The sequence below is a fragment of the Sinocyclocheilus grahami genome, unplaced genomic scaffold, assembly GCF_001515645.1.
Source record: "Sinocyclocheilus grahami isolate Dianchi unplaced genomic scaffold, SAMN03320097.WGS_v1.1 scaffold191.1, whole genome shotgun sequence".
Lineage (NCBI taxonomy): Eukaryota > Metazoa > Chordata > Actinopteri > Cypriniformes > Cyprinidae > Sinocyclocheilus > Sinocyclocheilus grahami.
The window spans coordinates 21,307-47,554 of NW_015505370.1; the positions used below are offsets into that span (position 1 = coordinate 21,307).

General features: G+C 37.2%; 1 protein-coding gene across 1 annotated transcript in view; it reads right to left on the minus strand.

Moving 5' to 3' along the window:
- Positions 1-933: 933 nt before the first annotated feature.
- The window catches only part of LOC107594828 (alpha-(1,6)-fucosyltransferase-like), a 101,206-nt gene continuing 75,891 nt past the window's right edge, over positions 934-26,248 (minus strand). The window contains exons 3-5 of the mRNA XM_016285039.1: positions 13,631-14,138; positions 3,846-3,964; positions 934-1,100 (exon numbers count right to left, since the gene is read on the minus strand). Coding sequence (XP_016140525.1) covers positions 934-1,100; positions 3,846-3,964; positions 13,631-13,833 — 489 coding nt within the window. The 5' untranslated portion in view covers positions 13,834-14,138. The remainder of the gene's footprint in view (positions 1,101-3,845; positions 3,965-13,630; positions 14,139-26,248) is intronic.

Consider the following 26,248-nt stretch of genomic DNA (forward strand, 5'->3'; position numbering starts at 1 on the left):
AGGCATTAGATATTGAAAACATGGGGGGAAAGCCCCTGAAGTGTATTTCAGTTATTGGTGTAATGAAGATTTGATGAGAGTTGTATGGGGACCAGCTAATCATTTCACATGTATCCTATATTATTATATTATGATCTATCTATCTATCCATCTATCCATCCATCCATCCATCCATCTATATGTACAGCTACTGTTGTATTTGATGTTGATTTGATTTCATAATTTACAACCATAATGGTTCAGACTGGGAAATTTTTATTGATTCAGTTGAGGTATTTATCATAAATGGACAGAATGCTGTGTTTTATGTTTATAAAAAAATATGACATTAAAAAGGAAAAGAAGTCTTAAAAAATCTATTACACAGAGCAAATATAAATAAATAAGGTTAATTTCTCATACTGGTGTGAGCATATATTTAATTGGAAACGCATTTACACATTTACCGTTTAAAAGTGTTTTTTTTAAACAATTAACACTTTTTATTAAGAAAATTATACTTCATTTAGCAGGGGCAGTAAAAACCTTTATAATGTTACAAATGGTTTATATTTAAAACAAATGCTGTTCTTTTGAACTTTCTATTCATCAAAAAATACTTAAATAAAATGACGGTTTTCATAAAAATATTAAGCAGCGTAACTGTTTTCAACATTGCTAATAATAAGAAATTATTTTTCATCAGCAAATCAGCATATTAGAATGATTTCTGAAGGATATAACACTGAAGACTGGAGTAATGGCTGCTGAAAATTAATCTTTGCATCACAAGAATACATAAAAAAAAATAAAAAAATTTAAATAGAAAGATCTTACCCCCTCAAACATTTGAAAGGAAGTGTAGATTTACAGTATAATGCAGACCGATCTGCTGTATCGGCCAAAATGTCTATATGAGTGAATTGCTGATGTTTACATATACTGGATGTGTGTTTACCTCTGCTGGTGTCCAAGGTCCTGCAGGAGTGTGTCCACATGTTTCTGTAACGCTCCAGTCTCCACCAGTGCTAGTTTCTTCAACTCACTGCGTACGAAATACCACAGTTCCCTCACGCCGTTCTCCACCTTCCTCCTTAGCTCCTCCTGGTCCTTTCCTGGGCCTGTGTATGATTCTCTGATGTATGATCGTGGTTGTCATCCTTTATCCTGTCTAGCCCCGAGCTAACCCCAGAACAACGCCCTCTTGTGAAGACTCTCATACACACACACACACACACACACACACACTTTTCATCCATATTAAAAGGTTCCTATTAATTTGACACGTTTCATCTTTCCTTCCCTTAGCACTAACAGCAAGCCATTACAGCACATCTGAAAAAGAGCCGTCAGTCCTCACACACTACCACACACTCACACACGTGTATGTGTGTGTGTGTGTGTGTGTGTGTATGCATTTACTTAACTATATACTTAAGTATGCGCAGAAGTTAACTAAATCTGACAAAATCTCCCTTTGGAGGTGTTTAGAGACATCCTTAAAAGGTACAAAAACTAAAAATTCTAGTTTCTTTTAGAGTTACAGTTTGGTTTGGATTAGTTAATTTGCTTTATATATTAAGAAATTAAATTCAATTAAAATGTACTTTCAGATACTTAAAAATTACACATTTATGAAGACTGTTCTGATACTTTTAAGATTTTTTTGTGGTTTGGCCAGTATTTTACCTCTTGACAGGCAAGTAAAAATAAATAATAAAAATAAATCAGAATTTGCTTTATATATTCTGAAATTAATTTTAATAAGTTAAACATGGAAAAGGTTTTTCTTTTAGAGTTATACTTAAGACAATTATACTTTTATGAACATATATTTGAATTTTTCAACAATCAAAAATAAAAATAATTATAAAAAGCTTCATATATTAAGAATTTTTTTTCACTTCAAAAAATCTGACTCTAAAAATACAATTTATGACTTTTTCAGTATAGCCCAAGCCCGGATTGGCTAATCAGGAGCACCGGGAGGATTCCCGGTGGGCCGGTCTATTTTTTGGCCGCGAGGGCCGGTGTTGTCATGCCACTGGGTTGAACTATGCTGTTCCTAGGCTGCCTGCACTCATAGCAGCCCCACTCTTTTTATTTATTTTCTCGCAGGCCATATTATTATTTTCACCAGATCATATCAGTAACAAATTCTTAATCGATAACTAACATAGACTGTAATAACTAATCATTATTTATGCGCAAATCATTGTTTTATTTGTGAACATAGGCATTTGAGGAAGACCAAGCTGGTCTTTAAGACCAAGCTGAATTCTCTGCCGGCTGCTCCCGCTTCACAGCAAGCGGGACTCGCGCTAACTGCACCCTTCACCGTCCGCTTTTTTATTTCACAAAATCAGTTTGGGCAAATGCAAACAACTTATTGATCATGAGCCCAACATCCAGCACGGCATGAAAACATTTAATCTACCTGAGGGAAGACATCTTTCATTGTAAGTTAATGCTGTTAAATAGAGAGGGAAAAAAATGCATTACAAAATAAATAAATAAATAAATACATCTTGCGTAGGCTATTCTTAAACGTGGACCTCATTATTAAAGTAAAAATCCAAGCACCAGATGCGGCCCACACTCTCTTAAGTTTTCTTTAATTGAAAAATATGCATTTTCATTCATTCAAAGGCTATAGTTGCAATAATATTTTAGATCAAAACTTTAAGTGCCATTGTTTAAAAATAAAAAATGCTTGATTGACTGACGTTTCATAGACCTTCAGTTGTTACATTTTCAAATTTCATGCCATTTGTAATTTTACAGTATTTTCACCTCCTCAATTACACGTGTGAAGTCACAATTCTATAATGGTACAATTTACTCAGGCCGATGACATTTTTTGTATGACATTTAAAATTCTTTTTAGAATAATTGTACATACAGTGGGGCAAAAAAGTATTTAGTCAGCCACCAATTGTGCAAGTTCTCCCACTTAAAAAGATGAGAGAGGCCTGTAATTTTCAGGCCAAAATACCAGCAACCGTGTGTGAAAACCTTGTGAAGACTTACAGAAAACGTTTGACCTCTGTCATTGCCACCAAAGGGTATATAACAAAGTATTGAGATGAAATTTTGTTATTGACCAAATACTTATTTTCCACCATAATTTGCAAATAAATTCTTTAAAAATCCTACAATGTGATTTTCTGGATTTTTTTTCTAATTTTGTCGCTCATAGTTGAGGTATACCTATGATGAAAATTACAGGCCTCTCTCATCTTTTTAAGTGGGAGAACTTGCACAATTGGTGGCTGACTAAATACTTTTTTTCCCCACTGTAAATAGGTTAAGCAAAACAATTGTGATTATTTCTGAGAACTTTTAAACTGCAGGCAGACTTAGGCCTACATTATGGTACAGTACAAATATTTGGAACGTCCCTTATACTGTCCCTTATTTTCTTAAAGAATAAACACTTATTTTCTACAAGAATAAACACTATTTTCTTAAAGAAGAATCACAATTGTCCCTTATTTTCCATTTCTTATGTTAATTGGCAATGATCACGTAATTATCTTTTGACTCCCCTGACAGCGGAACCTTGCTAAAAAAAAGAAGAAGTAATTATTGGAGATATGCGAACAAAAAATAATAGATAAAAAATGCATAATAGAAAGCGGAAAAGCGGCACTGAAAAGGCCAGTAAAAAAACAACAACAACAAAAAACAAAGTGGGCCGGTCTAAGGCATGAAACTCCAGGACTGAAAATGAGTCCCACTCCGGCCCTGGTTTAGCCACTAAAAATGCTGGCAGGCAATTGTACATTTTAATATTCTATGTTAGCTTTACATCAAAAACTATAGAATTGTATAGTTCATTTAGATAAACATGTATATTTACACACCATCAGCAGGGAGGCTGCGGTAAGAGTTGATTTTCTCCTTAGCTCTTATCAGTTGCTCTTCAAGGTTGCGTAGTTTACCCACGGCTCCGGGACCACCATCGGCCTGTCCGTCAGGTAACCTGGAAGACAGAGAGAGAGAGAGAGAGAGAGAGAGAGAGAGAGAGAGACAGAGAGAGAGAGAGAGAGAGAGAGAGACATGTTAGCATTACCATTGTCTGGGGAATCGATGTGTTCATATGCTGTGCATTTATGCTTGTGAACATTCAAGCTCATGTGAGTGAGAGTGAACGTGTGGTCAAGGTGAATTGTGGTTGGCTAATTTCCCAGGGGTCTTTGCTCCTTGCTTCCAGTGCCAATTTAATGCAATGATCAGTTGCGGCACCTACTGCGGGCAATTCATTTGGTGGCAGGGGCTATTCATCACACACAGACACACAAACAACTGACCGAAGCCTGCCCAGCGTGGGCTCCTGACATCCAACACACACAAATTTTCATCTTATAAACTTCATTACCGACGAACATCCCAAGACCTGAACCTCCATCATTTCCTGACACTCCTTCAGAGAAATCTAGTTAATTTATGAGATGACTTCCTTTGTTAGACAACAGATCCTGCATACTCTCTCTCTCTCTCTCTCTCTCTCTCACACTCACACACACACACACACACACACACACACACACACACAAAATAATAGTTTAGCTATCTAAATACGACTTCTATTGCTTTTATATAATGGTAATTATAATTTCAATACACCAGGGTTCTCAGACACGCATTACCTGAGGGCCACCAAGTGTTATTCTTCATTAGGTGCCAGCTGAACTGGTACAACAAATACAAGTGGTTTTACAACTATGAATTTTAAGTATGCAGTTATTGCTGCATTTATACAGGTATTAGTGCATAGGATTGTTGTGTGACTCATCTCTCCCTCATACCTGCATACTGCACTGCTTGTTTAGTGGATTAATGATGCCTTGGATTGCATTCCTAGAGAACTGCAATATTCTCCTAGCAGATCAGGCAGGCAGTGGTCACATTAAGAGACCATAAACCTCACAAGCTGCGATGTGACTCTCAAAAGTAATTGAAATACACATAATATTTAGAAATGTTTAAGAACTACAATTTACAGAAATATTAAGATGTATTTTTTTAACAAAACATAATATTGGTCTCTCTCTCGCTCTTTCACACACACACACACACACACACACACACACACACGTGTATATATGTATGTATGTATACACAAACACACTGGGGGATGGGGGGTGGGACAGCATCGCAGAGCTCAGTTCTCCCCTTTTTCTCATGCACAGCTGTGTCCTTGCAGTGGGTTTGTAGTGGAAATCTGAGCTGTATTTGAAATGTGTTTGACGTGAATAGAAAGCATTGTGGAAAAACTGCCTCACCTGAAAAAGAGACAGTGATAGAGAGACGGAGAGGGAGAAAAATGATGATAGGGCAGCTGAAGTCTTATCTGAGGAGAGAGGGATGAAAATGCATTTGTAGGAAGGCGTGCGTAGGGTTTTGAAATGGTAAACAATGCATTCCCATTTCACCTGGATGCAAATGGTCATATGGATGTCTGTCAACAGAAGGAGCAGAGTGAAAGACAGACAAAAAGAAAAAAAGAAAGATGGGCAAGAATGAGGAGGGATGCTGGAATTGGAGAGAAATTGCAATGTCAAACATTTATGTCATTCTTGGCTGGTCAAGGACGAAATGAGAAGAGAGTGAGAAAGGAAATGAGCGAGATGGGGTTTGTGTGTGTGACAGAAAGAGAGAGTCTGTGGGCAAAGAAGTGTTGTGTGTGTGAGAAATACAAAGGCCTTGAGTTTAGTTCATGTTTATGCGGTTTGTCAGGAAAACACTGAGACATACTGCGTTAAAGACAACTTTGTTAAATGAACCCAAATTACTTTCTTATTTAGGCCAGAAACATGCTCTACTCAAGTACACAAACGCAGACGTTACTGTGGAGCTGACAAACCTCATTTCTGAAAGAGGGGAGATACAGTTACCTTCAAATGTCTGAGCTATTAGAGCAGATACAAAAACTGCAAAAAATTGTTAATCAGTATTTTTGTTTTGCTTTAAAAAAAAATTAAACGCCCTTAAACAAGACAAATTTAGCTTATGTCAACTGGCAGTTTTTTTTAGATTTATGCTTAAAGCAAGCAAAAAAAATAAATAAAAAAATAAAGAGAAACAAACTTTAAAAAATAAATTGCTTCCCATGGATATAGACTTTATTATGCAAATGTTTAGATATTCTAACTGAAAACAGCACAAATACTCATTAAGATATTTGTATTAAATTTCTGGGTTGCATTCCACTTCAAAGTATTTATACCCTTCTCACGCTAACTTCCCTCCATCTCATAGACTTGGATGTGCATCACTGCTTATATAGCGTGAGTGTCCACTATAGCGGAACCCGCTATACTACACGGATTCCCCCGGGAGGAAGTGATTAGGGAAGTTTGCAGAATGTACGTCTAAAGCGAAATGGACCATAGCTCTGATTTGCCATGACCAAAAGGAGAAAACTGGCCATAGAGGAAGACAATTTATTCTAATGCTCACTGTAACAACTCTTGTGGCAACGCTGTGAATTGCAACATGCACTTGCATTGCATTATAAAACATTTTGTTTTAACATTTTCTGATGAATAGAAAGTTCAGAACAGCCTTTATTAGAAGGCTTTTCTAACATTGTGTGTCTTTTTGATCAATTAAAAGCATTCTTGCTGAATAAAAGTATTAATTTCTCTGTTCTTTCTGTGCATAACCTTGACCCCCTCTCTAAAACAATGTTTCTGTTGATGTAATCAGTTCCCGGTCTACTTTTTACTATTAAAACAAATCCTGATGATAAGACTTTATCACACTCTAAATTATTTGTCACTAAATATGCAATTTGACTCATAAATAGGTTACATTTATTACAGTTGTGGGTGCAATTTCATGTTGTCTTTTAGACTACCACAGCAAAACACAGTCCTGACATGCACTTTAAAAACACAAAACTCCCAAACTGTCCACAAACTGAGAAACAGTAAATGGTCTCCTCTCGAAGCCAGTAACAATAGAAGCTACACTTTTCACTTCAACTCCCTTCTCTGTCTTTGTCTTTTTGTTCTCCTCACACATCACCTGTCCTCAGAAACCTGAGCTTCATCATGTGGCATTACATAACCAGCAATCACCAGCTAATGAGGCCACATCACTCACAGCAGGGGCAGAGAGAAACATTTAGAAACACACCAGGGTTTGGGAACGGCTGTCAGAGAGGTGTGATGGAAATCCCACGAGGCCTCGTGTTTTCTGCTGACGGTGAACTCTTGCGAGATGTTGTAGCAGCCCACAGAGACACTTGTACTGAAGTAGGACACACACACTTACACAAAAACGCAGACAGGATGAAAATAAGTGTGAAAACCGAAAGCGGATGATGCAGAAAACTGTCACACTTGGGCGAAAGCACCAGCAGCTTGCTGTGGGCTATGGTTTTGACCTTCTATGAGAACATTTCAGAGTGACAAGAGCTGCTAGTGAGCTAGCAAGCACTCAGACAGACAGTCAACCTCTTCCGTCATTATTGACGAATTGGACACCGTTTTGTGTGATACTTGGTGTGTAGGTGTGTGTGCGACACAAATATAGATGTGCTGAACACGAACTGGATGATGCCACTACATGACTGCTGTTACACTGTGACTGAATGACTGTCAAGTGAAATGAGGTGGTGTGATGTTGCGGCGAAAGCTCAGGGTTTGTATCCGGAAGGTTGCTGGTTTAAACCCTGCAAGCAGTGAGCCGAGAGCCATCGTCATTGTGCTGCTGAGCAAAGCACTTAACCCTAGATGACTCCAGAGGGATTGTCCCTGTAATAAGTTCATGGTGGTGTTCCACGGCACCATTGTGTTAAAGTTACTGAAACCCATTTGTGTGGTTCTACTTGTGTGGGGAAATATAAATAAAGATAGATAGATAAACATAGAAAACTTCAGTTGGTTGGCCTACTCTCAAATGTCATTGTGAACATTACTAAAGACCTAAATGCGAGACATGACGTTTGGCCAGATTTTTGCCCCAATTTGTAGTCTGGATGAGTTGACGTTAGTTACCAAAAGTCAAAGCTAGTCTGTAAATTCTGGGCAGTTGAAGTTGACATATTACACAGAAAATCGAACAGTGTATGATGAGCACAGACTCTGATTTTTTAGCTTTAGATTTTGATTCCATCCATTAAGAGGATATCAAACATGTTTGTCATTTTGAGGCGATTTTAAAACACATAGAGTTTTCATTTGTCACGTGTCTACAAGCAAAGTTTGTTGTGTTTTGAAGAAATTGAAAGACTAGTAGTGTGTGATCCTCAGTTGGAATGTATGGTGCCAAGTTTTTCTCCGTAACCATTGATTCCTAGTATTTTACTGTATATCTGTTTCAGATTGCTTCAGAAGTTGTTTATTGTATTCCAGCCGAAAGTGTAACCTTTATTCTTAGCATTCATGCAGGGGTTGATAATGACATTCTGGCACTTTTAACCCCCCCCGACATATTTGAATTCACCACATTCATATTTGAATTCCCTGTCACAAACGTTTGACTTGATGCTTAAAAGGATAGCTCAACCAAAAAATTCTGTCATCATTAATGTCATACATCAACATACAAAACTCTATACAATGAAAGTCAATGGGATAAAAAAATAACTTTGGACCCTACTGATTTTCATTGTATGGACATGAAAAAGAAACAAACAAACATTGCAAGAAATATCTTGTTTTGTGTTCTATACAAGAAGTCATACAGGTTGGGAATGCCATGAGCAATTAAGTAAAATTAAATTTCATTTTTCAATGAAAAAAATCATGACTTTTTGCCATGTCAAACTTATCAAACGTTTGTCAAACGTATTTAACACAATCCTTAGAATAAAAAAAATTAAATAATTGGAATAACTTTGAATCATTTAAAACGTAATATATTATGAGAGTGAGGGAACATAATTTATTAAATCAATGGCAGTAGAATTTATAGTTACTAAATGTGTTTAACATTATTTTCATAACAAATAATACATTTCGTATAAAACAAATAAATGATTTTGCATAGTCTTACTACAAAATAGTTTAGTTAAACTATGGATACTAGGCAAGAACTGTGTTAAATTTTCATAAGGGCAAGTATAAAGTGGAATGTAGAGCTTTAAAGGCTGGACCGTCATGAATTATGGAGGAAGCTGTCAGTTTTCCTTGTGTAAAATCTCTTCTGTTCTAATGATCTTTGATTGCAAGAAAAAAAATCACTGCCTTTGTTTGCCTTTAGAAATCTCAACAGGTGACTGTACATCAATAATTAAAGGCCTGATGAAAGGAAAACAATATCTGTTAAGGAGTCCCAGAATATGGGACTGCCAGCTGCTGTCATGTGTCAAATGTTGCTGCCAGAATATTTGAACTCAGCCCTATATAAATTAGGTGTTAATTAGTGTCTAATTAATTAACATTGTTACTATACTGTAAGTAAATTTGAAATCAATGCTATACAGTCAAATGTATTTCAATGGAATAAAAAAGGCAATATTATTGGTAATTGTACTTGGTAAAATACAATAATAATATCACTATAATTTAGGTACAATGTCCTGCTAAATGTGTGTGTGTGTGTGTGTGTGTTTGTGATGTCATGACTGCCTGTTTTTGCAAATGATGCAAATGATGTGGTTCTTAAAACAGCACATTTGTTATACAAATGTGAGCAGGACCTGAAATAAGTGTGTTTTTACTTTTACAAATGACTAGTAGTGGTGTAGAATAGTTTGTTTTGGACATTTGTCAAACCTATATCAGAGCTAATTACAGTCTGATGTTTTTTATTACTGTTGCACCAAAGAGAGAGGTCAAATAATAGGCCAAGTCTAAACCCAAGAGTAATTAGTCACATTTAGAGGTGACTAATTGACTGTCACTGAATCAAGAGTATACAGTCTCTATGGCAATACATTGCGAGGCAAGGGTCTCACGCTATGACTGGCTCTTAGATCACGTGTGCGTGGCCTATAGGCAGCATTTATTGACTGGACAGCCAAGTATTAAAATCAAAGCAAAATCTGTAATCTCTTAATCGTTTTTCCTAGACAGCAATGAGATGAAATGGAGAGCAAATTAAGCAAAGATCCCACAAATTCTGCAAACAAAAGTTGGAGATATGATTAATATGAAATATATCAAAATCTACTACTTATCTGTGATATGCCATCCATATTAATTTTAAGATGTTTGTAGTAAAACTTTATAATTTGATATTATTTGTTTCAACCAAACTGATTGCTGATTGCACAGGAATTTAAGTCCCGTGTTTTAGTGTTTCTGATAGTGGTATAAGCTCTTTATTTACTCATACTCGTTTAATATTCATGTGCATAAGCTAGACCAGCCTGAAAAATGTGTTTTGAAAAGTGTGATTTGAGCAAAAAAAAAAAAGCTAATATGTACTTTATTTGATGAGAAACAAATTTAGCAAACAATGAAAAAGTATGTTCAATATAGAACAATTATGTGTAGCATGAATGAAATCTGGACGTACTACATCTGCCATTCATGATTCATTTCCTGTGGCCTCATGGGATGGCGATGTGTCCACTGGATGCACACAGGCCCGGTTCTACAGGGTGCTAAGCACCCTCAAACGAAGTCAAAAGCACCTTCAGTTAAAGCTGTATTAATGGCATTTTATTGCAGATTTGGCAAACTATCGATTTCTGTTTCAACGTTTTTGCAGCGTTGAGCAATGTAGCTAATCACAGACATATCTGTTGATTTCTTGAATCAGAGGCGTTTAAGTTAGAATCCACTCACCGCTCAAATTGCAGGAGGTTTTTTTCAGGTATTGTGTTCAGCAGGAATCATCTCATTATAACAAAGTGTTGATGCAATGTAAATAAGAGATTTGTTGTGCAGCGTAGAGAACTTTAATGGTAATAATGTATCTTTGTGAGATGAACTAAGATGAGTGACAGCTTTTTTAACATTAGTGATTATGAACGGAGCACTCTTTGCACCATAGCAATGGACGCCACTAATATATATACAGATTTTGTTCAGTGTATATAGAGAGCACCCTCACTAATTTAAGAAGCACCCTCAGTGATTTGATTCTGGAGCCGGGCCTGGATGCACACTTCAGAACTGTAGGTCATCTTTCTACTTTTTACCTACTGTTTTATGAGTACTACAAATTCTGACATGCTACTCAGTTCACATACTTTTTTCGCCTACTATATGGTACAAAAGTCAGCATATTCAGACACTGGGCGTTTTTTCTACCTAAATGAATCAGTGTTATTGAATGAATCAATGATTCGATTCCTCTTTCATAAAGAGAGTCACTTGTCGCCATCTACTGTAACAATGTAACCTGCAGAAAGAGTCACAAAAAAAAAAAAAAGCTCTCTGGAACATATGTTAAGCGTCTTGCTATAACCCCTTTTATATAATACTGACCATATTCCTTTAAATACATGTTTAAATCAGTCTGTCTGTGATGTCGGTAAAGGCTAGCTACTAGGGACTTTTCACTGGTTTTCATTGCCCATACAGCAGTTGTTTTCAATCATGTATAATTGTCTGGAGCATGAAACGATCAGTAGCTGAGAAATACTTCACTGAAACTGACTGCAAATAGAAAAAAAGAGCATTGCTTCAAAGCCTTTAAATAGCCTCTTTTTGAAAACGCTTTTGAAAATCATACTATAATCAAGTCTGTGTTTATGTTCTGCCAAAAAGCATAAAACAAATTCGTTGTTCCTAGGCTTGTTTATATCCATGCAGGAAGTAGGACATGCTGTTTCCTCTTTTTGTTTATGGGAGGCTGATTTTCATACAATCTTTAGAGGAAGAGTCTAAGTTTATGCTGCTGATGTGTCCAAACCCTTTCAGTGTGACATGCACCAAGGTTTTGGTTATTTTGTAGCATTTGTAACTAGTTCTGAAAGTCTGATTTGATAATGCCATTATAGGTCTCTAAAAGCAGCATCTGACAATGGCATTAAAGGTAAAAGCAAGTTAATATTTAATGACTTGCGTGCAAAAATTATTCAGCTTTTTATTATTATTTGACAAAGTATTATTCACTTAAAATACAACACTTACATTCAAAGGGGAAAATGACTTTAACGGTTTATTTTTAAAAAATACGACGAAAAAAATAAACTATACATGGCCAAAAGTTTGGAATAATTACACATTTTTTATGTTTTTGTAAAAAATCGCTTATGCTCATCAAGGCTGTATTTATTTGATCAAAAATACAGTAACATTGTGAGGAAGTGTGTATGTGTGCTGTCAAATATCAGATGATTATGAGGCACATTTGTAGAATAAGTCACTGGGGTCATTTTAATAATTTACAATAACACAGATAACTGAGCTTGCATAAGGCATAAGCAGATAGATGACAAGACCACAGCTTAATGAATTACATGGTGCACACAAGTTTGCATACTGCAAACACACACACACACACACACACACACACACATTTAGATGAAAACAGCAGGCAGGCGAAGTATAAATATATACAGTATAAGGAAGTGTGTTTGCATCTGTCGATTATACAAGATTTCCCTGAGGGTAATGGTTATTTAACTAGCAAAGCAGCTCAAATTTAACCCAGTGGCCTTCAAATGTCACAGTGCGTGACAGCAAGTGACTAGTGCAAGCCTGACCAAGGCCAGCTACTGGCTGACGAGGAAAAATTGTAACCCAGCAAGTGTAAACAGACCAATAGAAATAAACAGTGGACACTGCTAACAGCGAACGTTTGTCTAAATGTCTTTAAATTTATTGTTGTATATGGTGAATTTGCTACAAATTGGTGATTTATTGTCAGTATGCAACTACTCTGGGAGGATTTGAAAATGCTGAAAGTACTGGTAAGCTGTCAGCAAGTGAAGGCATAGCACCTCATCCTATTTAAAGCATCACAAATCTGCTTGATTGTTTATATCATTGCAGAATGTAAATTATATTATCATCCAGCTCTAATCTGCTAAATGTAAAAGCAGTAAGATATTAGGATATTATTATTAACATTAACATAATAATTCATAATCTTGCCCCTTTCTAGATTAAATTGTAGTGATAAAAAAAGGAAGAACAGAGTTTACAAAAATGGCTTAATGGTCAGCGCTGTTATTGTTGAACTAAAAACTATTAAAAGTCGTTTTCATTAATTGAAATAAAGCTGAAATGAAATGAAAATATTAGACGAAAAACATAACTGAAATTAGAAACATTGATTTGGCAACTAACTACATACGTTTAGGTTAAAGTAATACAATTATTAAAACTAAAATGTAAACAAAAATAAAGCTAAATAGAAATAATTAAAATAACAATTTTGAAAAGCACATAAAATCAGTAAAAGTTAAACTAAAATGAAAATGAAAACTAAAAATAAAAGCTCATTTAAAATGAATACTATAATAACATATGATTGTTGCTAAATTAACAAAGCTTATGTTTAAATACATTTTGGATAACAAGCAATACATCTAGCCTTTTCTGATTTATGGAGGAAGATTATAAATCAGCTAACATATCACATTTTAGACTTCTCAGACCTTTTGGCCTGCAGGCTAACTATTCCAGTAGATGCCCAAATTATCCTGGCAAACCAAGTAACTCACATTTGAAGACAAACCCTAAAGAAAATTGAATAATTTGAAAGAAATAGCTACATTTCTCAACATTTCACAAACCTGAGAGTCTCTGCCATGCGTCTCAGATCTTCATTCTGCTGTTTCAGCCTTTCCAGCTTGGCCAGGATCTTGGAGAGCTCTCTGCTGGACCGTTCCGGATGCTCGCTTTCCCTCACGAGGTGACCCCCGATGTAGAAAAGCAGCGTGCCCCAGGCCAGCAGCACCAGCATAATCCAGCGCCACGAGCCCGTCCACGGACGCATGGCGCCTAGTGCTGCCCAGCACACACTCTCCTTTCACAACACGGGAATTTGAGACATACTCAGCTCAGCGGCAGCGCACCACATCAGGGCTCCTCTAGAGCGGAAGAGGGGCGTCAGGGGTCGCTGGGTCTCGCTTGCGTGTGCACTTAGAGACTTGGAGGTTATATCATGGCAGCGGCCTCTCGCAGAGAAGGGGCGGAGGGTTTTGAGATCCCTTGAGACTTCGCTTATGAGACTACACTTCAGGGAACCAATGGCTCTGATGAGTTCTTATTCCTCTAGGGACTCTGCAAGGGATTCTGGTCCTGTAAAAACACAGAAGCATGTGTGATCAGTGAGATGATAGGACATGCTTGCGCTAACTGTGAGAGATAAAGGCATAAGTGAGGTCTGAGATTATCTATCCGCTCTGCCTTTTCCTCCACAGAATATAAAACTGGATTGAGTTTAGCTGCTGACAACGCTCCAGTCATACAGCTGTTACTGAGGATTATAGTGAGCGGTGAAAGTTAGTTGCCAAGTCAGCACAAAGTAAAAGTGCAAATAATGAGTTCCTTTAAATTAATCAGTAACAAAAATGTGCAGGGAAGGACAAGAAAGGAAATAACAAGAATGATATGAAAGAAAAGAGAGACCCCAGATCTAAAGAAAAATAATACTATTCTTTGTAACACTTTTAATGTTTTCTATTTATTATGCCATCTTAAGTGAAGTTACAAATCATACATGTAATTTGCGAGCAGCGATGCTTAATTTGCTCCGGAGCAAGCTGAAAAGCTGCTGAATAATACTGAATACAGCTTATATAGGAATGCCGTGATAGGTGTCGTATTCCTATAGGTAGATGTGATCAGCTGAGAATCAGCTGATGCAAGCTTGACTCACGTGACCTGCCAGAACTAACGCTAAAGCTTAATAAGGGCAATAACAATGACACAGGGAACAACTGTACATCAATGTATCACTTTACAGGAAGTAGAGAAGACAATTTCCCCTTGAGTCATTGCACATCACCATTGCAAACCAAAACATTTTTGACTTGTTACAATGGCATGTGTTAAAGTGTAATTTTATGTACATAAATATAATAAAATATACAATAAACATACATGTATATACTGTATGTAGCACTATGCAATAGGCTTGTTGGCTTTTTTCATTATTTATCACACTAAAAAAAATCTAAATCAAAATGTTGAGGTATGACAACTTACATTTATGAATAAAATAATATAGTATGTATATAAATACACAAGTATGTATATGTTTACATTTATATTGTCATTTATATTATGTATGTTATGGATTACATCAAGTCATACAAAAACCATGACTCAAAGTGTTGTCTGTGTTCGATGACGTCTCCGATTTTATCGAGCTTTCCTGTAGCTCAAAGAGTAGAGAGAGAGAGAAAAAAGTAAATGTGTACCTTGAATGCAAAGTAAGATGCTTTGGATTAAAGCTTTCAAATGCATACATGTGAACTTCCAAAGAAATCTCCTGCAATGAATGACATGTAAACTGGAAGTAATATCTATCACAATTTTTCCTGACTCCTTTTCTTGACTGCCAAGATAAAATATATATTTTTTGTGTGCATGCAAAATGAATGTAAAAAAATGAATGTAAAAGTATGTAATGAGGTCATGTGACAATGTTGCATGTTACTGTTTGAAATGTTTGCATAATGCATTCAGATTCACATCATTTACAAAAATAGCAAGCAATATGTAAGTATACACAGCATTGTATGAGGAAACAATGGTCTCGTATTCTATGTACATGGACCACACTTGCCATGCATTAGGGTATGTTCATTTTCGTGTGCATCCAGCGAAAACTTTATCTCATCGCATTCAGTTCAGTGCAAACTGGTCAAATATAATTTATTTTTCCACACACACACACACACACACACACACACACGCACACACACATACAATCGCTGTGACTCTAGTTCAACTTGTCAATGCTTGTACTTTCATTTATTGACTTAAATGAGAAATAACAGGCAAATTGCACTTGTATCACAATCTCAAGTTAATACACACTGCACACCCACGAGCGGCCACGGTTGTATCTTAAAAGTGAACCATTTACAGAGCTGAAATAATGTGCCACTCACTGTGCATGTAAAACGAGGCTGACGGATGGGGACTATCTGACAGATTGGGGAAAGTAGGCACCGCTTATCCTTCATTATGAATGAGGGTGGAATATAGAAAGTCATTATGGATTTCTGCACAGAGCATATACAATGCATTATAGATTGCGGTGGTGTGTCAAAGCCCGGTAATCAAAGGCTGCAGTGCGGGACTGAATCAATAGAGTGACCTTCTGCTAGTGTCTCAGTACAGCAGACCGCCAGCTATTTATGCACATCACTACTGCAGTCAACGGGGTGCGCACACGGGGCACTACTACACAGAAACATAGGATTTACTCACACTCCTGCTGGCTTACACTGAAATCAGCTGATAAACTCATTAAAGATCTTCCTTGCACTATTATAATCTTCAAAAACTGCTCATTAACCTATTACACATCAATTGTGTTTAAAGTAATTCCCAAAAAAAATCACAAAAACAAATTGCAAAACAACAACAACACTTTTTATCCCATGTATTCAAGAATAAAGATTAAAAATATATAATTATAAACTTTATGCTCACCAAGGCTACATTTATTTGTTCAAAAATACAGTAAAACTGTAATATTGTGAAATATTATTACAATTTAAAATACCAGTTTTCTATTTTTTTATATATTTTAAAATGTAATTCATTCCTGTGATGGCAAGCTAAATTATCAGCAGCCATTACTTCAGTCTTCAGTGTCACACGATCCTTCAGAAATTATTCTAATATGTTAATTTGGTGCTCAAGTAACATTTCTTCTTATTATCGATGCTGAAAACAGCTTAATATTTTGTGGAATTTGTAATACATTCTTTTTCAGGATTCCTTGACAAATAGAAAGTCCAAAAGAAATCTTTTGTAACAATGTAAAAGTATACTATACTGTCGCTTTTAATCAATTCAATGCATGCTTGCTAAATAAAAGTACTAATTTCTTTAAAAAAATGAAAAAATAATTTTCTTATTAAGCAATATATGATTTTGATTATGAGAAATTATTATATTAAATAATATAATAATATATAATTGTATATAAATTCATGATGTGTATTTTATACAAGTAAATAGATATTGTAATTATTAATTTACACAAGTATATCATACACAGTTCTCTTTTTTATATGTTTTACAGTGGTAATAGCTAGTAGCTCCACAGTAAAATCTAATAGGTTAAAAAAATCCCACTCCTCATTTTCTAAATGGTTGTAACTGTGTCATGGTTAGGACCTGGTTAGGACACTGTGTAACGGTCAGAAATAAGGTAGAAAAGGTTAAAAAAGCTAACTGATTATTTTCAGTGTTATAAATCTTGACTACAGATTCAAGCAAAAACTAAACTGCTACCAAAGTGTAGAATTGTCAGACTCTGTTCCGTGTTTCGTGTGTGTTTTGCTCCCCCACATGCTCCATGTTATGTCCATGCCCATATTTGGTCCTTCCTGTTTCCTGTTCCTATTATGTTTATTGATCCCAGGTGTTTCTCGTCTTCCCCTGGTCATGTCTTGTGTATTTAAGGTGTTTCCTGTTTTGCGTTCTCTGTCTAATTCAACCAGAGGTGACATTTTAATAGAAATATATACAGTGTTAAATTTGGAAAGACTGCGAGTAGATAGTCAATTTTGTTGGATACCAGCACACATAGGTATAGTAGGTAATGGAGAAGCTGATAAATTAGCAAAAAAAGCTCTAAATCACAGTGACAAAATAGATATTCCACTTGGAAAAAATGAAGGAACATTTTTTATTAAAAGAACTTTGACAAACAGTGGCAAAAAAGTTGGGATTCAAGTAATACAGGAAGGGAATACTACAGAATTCAAAAATCAATCTAAGTTAGAACAGTTAATAGTAGACATAGAAAGGAGGAAATCATATATGCAAGACTACGGTTAGGACATAAAAGACTTAGGCCCAATCCCAATTCTATTTTATACCCCTTCACCTTGTCCCTTGAAACAGAGTGTCAAGGGGTAGGGGTGAAAAAATTCCCCTAAGAATTGGGACACCACTACTATGCTGTCACACGTCATCATACGTCGTCTAACTCCTACAATACACACACCTATGCTGGTGAGCATTAGAGCCGTTAATTTTCGTTCTATATTAATGCGCTGCTTACTGACACACACACACACACACACACACACACCAGAGATCACGCAGCTCACACATCCAGGAGCAAAGATACTTGTCAATGCTGCCCCACGACTTTTATTAATAACAGTTTAAATACTGAATCGCTACATTATATTTTCCAGCAACAAGAACATATAATAGCTGTTTTTGAAGTAAACTCACTCTAAAAAGAGAAACGCACAGACGCGCATACATGCAACTTTCATCTCTCTGTCTCTCTCGCTCTCCAATTGGCAATATTTGAGAAAAGGGTTTAGCGATTTATAATTATTGGGGGGACTAGCCCCCCTCAGTGTCTATGGTGGTTATCGCCCTGATCAGACATGAAAATATGTCTGTAATGATATGACGTTAGCAAAATTTAGCAATTTTTTGCAAACATTTCTTTGAGTAACATGACCGTAAATATGAACTCACGACTGATCGGGCAGCCATGTTGCCGCTGAAGCCGGTTTACGCTGAGATAATTCATACCCCTTCATTTGAAATGTGGTCCCGAAAAATCTTCGTTTGAAGTGCTATCTGGCCCGTCTCCTACCCCTACCCCTCCAACCAAAAGAGAATCGAGACACCCCTACCCCTTCAAAGGGGAAAGGGGAAGGGCTAAGGGGTAGAATTGGGATTGGACCTTAACAATACATTATTTCTTATGAATAAACACAGACAAATGTGAGGTTTGTAACTGCAAAGAAAATGTAGAGCACATATTAATTAATTGCAGGAAATTCAGAGAAGAAAGAGAAAAACTTAAACAATGCATTATAAACGTTGGAAGGGAATGGGACATTAGAGGTGTTTTAGGAATAGAAAATGAACAGAATGAAGTTACCAGGGCAATAATGAGTTTTTTGCAAGAAAGTGGTTTAGTTAGAAGAATTTAAGATCATAATGAAGTCATGATGTTACACACTCCAATATAGTAGGTGGCGGTATGCACCTTAATGTTGGCCTGTAACCACCAGAAAACTAAAAGAAGAAGAAGAGTTCTCTGTCCGGCTTTGAACGTTGATCCCCGTGTCCTACGTGTAATTCCTGTGATGTCAATAAAGACCGTTAATCCTGATTCTCCTGCGTTCTCCTCATTCTTTGCTCCTTGTTCCTTGTTCCTCGCTCCTAACCGTAGGCACACCGTGACAGAAAACTGGACCGATACAGAAAAGTAAGCGGCTGCCTGTTTTGTTTTAGTTTTGAAATGTCTTTTTGTTTCCTGTTTGTTTCCCCCCGTGATCGTGGAAATCTCTGCACGTTTCTCCGCTTTAGCCCGCAGAGATCTACCCTTCTTCGAATACGCCTGGGAATTCTGCGGGCTCGCATTACCTTTAAATGAACTATCACCGTTGCTTGCTGTTGCCGACACTTAATTTCACAGAGGGAAAAGTCACGAAAAACAGCTTTGGTGGAATGTTCTCTCAGAATTAAATAAAAAATAATATATTCTTTAATGAATTTGTCACAATATAATGGTCAGGGGATGGCGATAAACATAGGCCTATATTGTCTTAAACAGCATTATTAAAAAATAAATACAATAGGCCTAAATACAAAAATACATACGAATGTAGGCCTGTCAGTTTTTAATGATTTAAACTTAGTTTAATGATTGAATAGCTTATATTGAAAACCAAATGTAGCCTATAGGCCAGTGGTGGCGAACGTCGGTCCTGGAGAGCCACAGCCCTGCAGAGTTTTGCTTCAACCCTAATCAAACACACCTGAACAAGTTAATCAAGGCCTGAAGGGTTACTAGGAAGCTACAGGCAGGTGAGTTTTTATCAGGGTCGGAGCTGAACTCTGCAGGACTGCGGCTCTCCAGGTCCGGAGTTCGCCACCCCTGCTATAGGCTATTGAGTGCATTAAACATCAATTATACAAAGCTGTCACAGAAGCATGTATAATTAAACTACATTTACTATTCTACACCTGTTTCACACATACTCTGTTTGCGGTGCGTGTTTGTTTCCTTTCTCATGTTGAGCATTCACTCGATGTGTTCCGAGCGGTGCGTCTGCAGCATCGCAGCGTTCGTTTCCGCACCAAGTTTATTTTTGCTGTGCTGCACACACTGAATTAAAGTTACAGGACATTGCTCACGTTAATAATGTACATGGATTGGTACGATTGGTACGAAATGTATTAATTGCACCATAAATGCATATAGGTTAATTAAAGTACTTTTAGCTATAGGGGTTAAGCAAGGAAAAGTACCCTACACGTTTAGATAAACATGATAACCGATGGCACTCGTGGAGTTAGAAAAAGTTATTTTTATGACCAGCAGGGTTACCTGTAATGTAAATGCAAAAAAAAAAAAAGACGAGAGGGCTGTTTCTGTCAATGGTAAGTTTTAATTTAAAATTGTGATAGCCTACTAGCTTTTAACGTAAGAAAAGTTTACTGTAGGCTGTGTTTACATGTTTTGCCACTTGCTTGAGCATCTTGATATATAAACTTAATATATAGATAAGTACAGAAGTAAAATGCATTTAATAATATTGTGCTTAAACATGAATGTTTATGAAAGATAGTATTACTGTGTGAAAAGATAATCACTATGCTGAGAGAGAAAAAAAATAGTACCAACGTTCAAATTTGAAATCAAAATAAGCTAATGGTGGTATTAGCCACGGATCACAGCGCACTGAGCACACTAAAGCCTGTGTTATTCTTTCCGCATGCGCGCTGTCCGTGTACGACGTGGATTGCTCATGCGGAAAGTATAACACAGGCTTAATAAAGCACACTGAGACCGTGCTGCTTCTGCACCGCATAGGCTAAGAACCGCACATGGACTGCACTGCAAACGGACCCTCCCTTAATTTCGTTCACTCTTTGCTGATATAATACAGCACTCAACTGCCATGCATGCACTATAGGGATTTAAGAATCAGTGAAGACATCAACAATTTCGGAGTCGACACCGAGAGTCGATTCCAGTGCTGGAGTCGACTCCGACTCTAGGGCTATTCAGAGTCGAGGAATCGATTATTTTGGAGTTGACTCCCCAGCCCTTCTGGGGAGTGTCGGGGCCCGAGCCAGAACCAGCCCGCCGGCTGTTCCGAAGTCAAGCCCGCCGGCCATTCCAAAGCCAAGCCTACCAGCGGTTCCTCAGTCAAGCCCGCCGGTGGTTCCTCAGTCTAGCCCGCCTGCCGCGGCTCACTCAAGGCCACTGACCACACCTTCACCCCGAACCTAAAGGGGTATCTAAGGAGGAGAAGGTGGTCGGCTCCAGCCCCAGAGCTCGCTCCAGTGTCGGCTCCAGCCCCTGAGTTCGCTCCAGTTTCCACCTCCCTGGTGGAATTGTTACCGCGTGGGACGCGCCTTCCGGGAGGGGGGAGTAATGTCAGACTCTGTTCCGTGTTTCGTGTGTGTTTTGCTCCCCCACATGTTCCAGGTTATGTCCATGCCCATATTTGGTCCTTCCTGTTTCCTGTTCCTATTATGTTTACTGATCCCAAGTGTTTCTCGTCTTCCCCTCGTCATGTCTTGTGTATTTAAGGGGTTTCCTGTTTTGAGTTCTCTGTCTGGGTTTGAACGCAGATCCCAGTGTCCTATGTTTGATTACTGTGATGTCAATAAAGACCTGAAAATCCTGATTCTCCTGCGTTCTCCTCGCTCCTCACCGTAGGCACACCGTGACAAGAATATTGCCAATTTTTATAAAATTCCGTTTATTTGATGTGCGTAAAAGAGTGAATGACACATCATTTCTCCAGGGCGGAAGTGCGCAATGCAGGACGACATATCTCTTTACTACACTAAATAATGCGCCTCTTCAGCATGACATTCTACTCATTTAAACTTGTAATTAACTGAGTACACTGGGGTGAAGCTGAGATTCCCAGCTTCATACACAAACGTATATCACAGAGAGTCAGTGTAAGTACACACTCAACATCCTCATTACAGAAATGTCACCACTGACTGCTATTAGTCTTAGTTTTAAATGAGAAATGGGGAGCAAGTCATTAAAATACTGCAATAAAGCGAGCCAGACGATTTCGTGCTGAAAGAGAAATAATCTGTAAACTGCACCGTCCTGCATGAGCGCACCCCCCTTTATCCTGCTCCTACAGCTCATGAATAATTGAGATCTGCATAGTGACACAGTAGCGCACAGACAAGGACAGCAATAAATCCATAATTAATGCCTACATTTATGAAAGCGTGCAGGGCTGAACAACAGCCTGCTCAGGTTAGGGTGGATTTCAGCAGCGTTTCATGTATCTTTCTTTCTCTTCTTGTTCCCAACAGAGGATGAGAGACAAACTCACCTAGACTGAAATGTTTAGTGGCAAGGTTACCATTAACAAAAACTATTATGGAAGCAAATAAAAAAAATTGAGAAAACAGACAGATGTTTTCTTTTATATTGTGACTTATATTGTGAGTCAAAAATCGTTCACAATAACATACATTTAGAAAATATAACTTTTTAGAATCTATATATTATTTGTTCGTATTGTAGTGCACATTTTTTTTAAGTCACCATAAAGTTAAAATGAAACAAAATTTCATTTTATAGTATTAAAAAAAAGAGAACATGCTGTAAATGCTTGACTTCCAACTATTATACAGTGATACATTCATAAACATTAATCATTTCAATACTATATTACATATAATTATTAAATATTTTAGAAAATTCTATACATTATAGAATACATTTTATTATTTGTAAGTCAATTTTTCCACATGGCAAGAAATGCATTGACTTACTTGATATCATATCAAGTACGGTTGAGGTGACACAATCCGATATTGATATATCAGACATTATTGCTTCAAAATGTTCATTACTCTATTCATATTATCATAATTTTTTTACTCTCTCGTGGACACACTGGGTCACTCATGTGGATTTGGCAGTTTTAATCACAATCCAATTGCACTGCAATGACCCGTATCGATATGTAACACATTGCAATGTTGTTACCGATACCCAGTCTTAATATCAGCTCGTTCTTGTTGACGTTGCAAAAATCAAACCAGTCCATGCACTTGATATAGCTGAGCAGCCATGCAAGCAGTCATGCTACATTCATTAGGATTTTCATAACTCAGCTTTTCAATGTGACATGTAAGAATTCAATGTACTGTCTACAAACTTTTCTTAAAGGATGCTAGAAATGACACACTTTCAAAAGGCTATTTCACCTTCACTGTTTTCTTCCATTGTGACATCAATGGTACGTTTTTCAACATTTCTCCTTTTATATTCTTTAGAAGAAATAAAGTCATACAGGCTTGGAACAGCATGAGAACAGCATGAGAGTAAAGAAATTATCACATATTTTTCATATTTGGGTGAACTACTCCTTTAAAATGCGAAATAACAGTAATTTGATACTTATCGATTCAGTGTTGTGATGATAGAGTATCACAACACTACCGTATTGATATTTCCTTTTCTTTTGTTGGTTACTTCCTACATCTTCAGTAGATTTTTTGAAATTAGGTTTTATTGACATTTTTCAGTTAATGCAGCTGTAAATAGAGATGGTCTTTTTCTGCTTTTTTTTCTCTTCTCTCTCTCACACACACCACACACAGCAAGGATAATAGACTCCTAATTTCCTTTCCCATACTGATGTGCAAACTGTCAGCTCTTTTCATTCCAGTAGATGCATTGTGGGAGCTCTACATGTCTGTGGACCACTCCCACTGACTTCGCACTGCATTGTGCAGCCTGACTCCTGTACGGATCCAGTGTCCTGTGAGAATCACTGATTACCTGTAAGCTCTCTATTCAGGTAGAAGATTAATGTTTTAATCAATGAGGAAGATGAAAAACACATGCATGTCATGTTCAGGTGTGGTCTGGATGCACATGCCTCATGTTTTGTACAGTATCTAGAGCAGTATAAGCCAGGGGGCTTGAATGTGAGCAGGTTAAGTAGGCCATCACATACAAATACAAAAATACAAAAGGTGACAAACTGCTCTCATTCTTTTTGTATTCATATTGGATTAAGGTTACAAGTGAAATGTAAGATGTACGTCTTATATAGTGACTTTAAAAGAACCAAACCACAAAATCAGGCCTTAATTTATCATATTAGATCCTGAGATTCAGCTCTGGAAATTTGACACTTCATAAATTTCAGAGCCACTCCAAGAACGATGCCGTGGGATGGAAAAAATTTTTCCCTTCTCGAAAATGTCTCTGAGGACATTTGTGCTTCTGCTTAAAACAACCTACAGAATTCATAAAATTAAGGAGTTTTCTAGTATGAACTACTCACAGACAAGATGTACATTTATCCAATTTACAATTTTAATTTAAAAAGCATTTGGAGCATTTAACAGTCTTAATAACCAGATGTTAATACATCTCGGCTGCTTGTAAAATGCCAAGCCTAGCTGTTGCTTTTTGCTCTTCCACATTAGTTTCTGTAGACATCTCATGGAGGCACTGAATGAACTTGGTCAGGTCAAATGCCATGCTTGCCCCAAGGCGAACTCTTACTGCAATGCGGGAAGCTGCATTTATCTTGTTTGCATAGTGAAATCCTAATCAATTACATGAAAATGTGGGCTTAAATTTCTGTATGAGTAAACTTCAAGCATCTTAAACTCTCAAATCCTGTCCAGGCTTCTGTCTAAGCTGCAGGGCTGTGCACTTCTGACAAAAATCTGTGCAGGAGTATGAAATACCACAGTGACCATGCATTATTTTTCAGTCTTGCCCCATTGTTTTGTACAAAACACCTAGACGCCGTGGAATGGAACAGAATGTAATAGTCTTAAGGGGCATTTCTAAACTGAACATAAAAGAAGATATTCTGAGAAACGTCTCAATGTTTTTGTCCATACAAATGGAAGTCAATGGTAACCAAAAAGACAAGAGGTTGAGTAATTGAAGACAGAATTTTCATTTTTGGGTGAATTATCCCTTTAACGTAACATGTATGCCACAATACATGTTGACAAAGGCCAGTGGAAAGAACAAATTAAATTAAACACCCTTGAAATGGGATAAATAGCCAAATAAAGAAATGCACTTTTTTGCATTTTGTAAAGATGGTTACGTTTGGTACATGAGGTGCACTGTAAAAAAAAAAATCTGTAGTTTTAAAAAAATTATTTTGGCAGCTGTGGTTGCCAGAATAATTCTTTAAAAAATACAGAAAAACTGTAAAAACATTTACAGAACAAACTGTAAATTAACTGTAATTTACAAAAAAGAAAATTTGAGTGTAAACAAGTAAATTCAGCAATGCACCCTGCTACTAAAATCTGTTTTGTATCTTTAACATTAGTCATTACAGTAAACACCATCATGGTAACACACAACACTTAAATATTGCAATAAACATTCATTAAACAACAGAAGATGTAACATAAACCCAAATGTACATAACTGATAACTAGGGCTGGGTATCGAGCTTGATACTTTTTAGGCACCGACCGAATTGCCTCGATACTATCGAGCATCGAAAAACGTCTCGTCGTTCGGTACCAAATTTCGATACCTAAGGGGTTAATCTCATCAACGTCAGTGAGGTGCAGATCGATCAGCGTTTGACATCCGCGAGAGCGATGCGAAAACATACGGAGCAGTCTGCTCGTGGTATCTTACTATAGCCTAATACACCGATAGGTCTGCACAGTCGGTCTGCGACTGTGACACTCAGAGATGTGGCTCACACGTGAGGATTTAGTGTGAATGCGTCCCAGCCCCCGTAAGGCTACATTTACACTGGTGCGTCTTTGTTTTAAAATGAAAACGATCCTCGTCTTACTGGCATTTCCACTGCGTTTCAAGCCGGCTTTCCACTATCTCCGACAAATGACAGACCGAAAGTCATTCATTTCCAATGGAGAGTAGCGCGGGAGCTGTGTAGAGTTTCAATCATATGCAGATGTCCGTTCATACTACAAGACCGAAAGTGCATGTTATGTGACCATTCATGCACACTGTAGCATCATGCGACATAAGAATAGGGTTTAAATTGGGCCGGGCCGTCTGGGTCTGAGCCCCGGCACTTAACGTTATAGACTCCAGGGCTTGACATTAACTCATTAACGCTAGACAAGTAACATGATTAAAACATCAGAAACCAAAAATAACTATGTAAACACCAAAACGCAATATTATTCTGATTTTATTACATTTAGAGTAAGTGGCGAATAGTGGATAT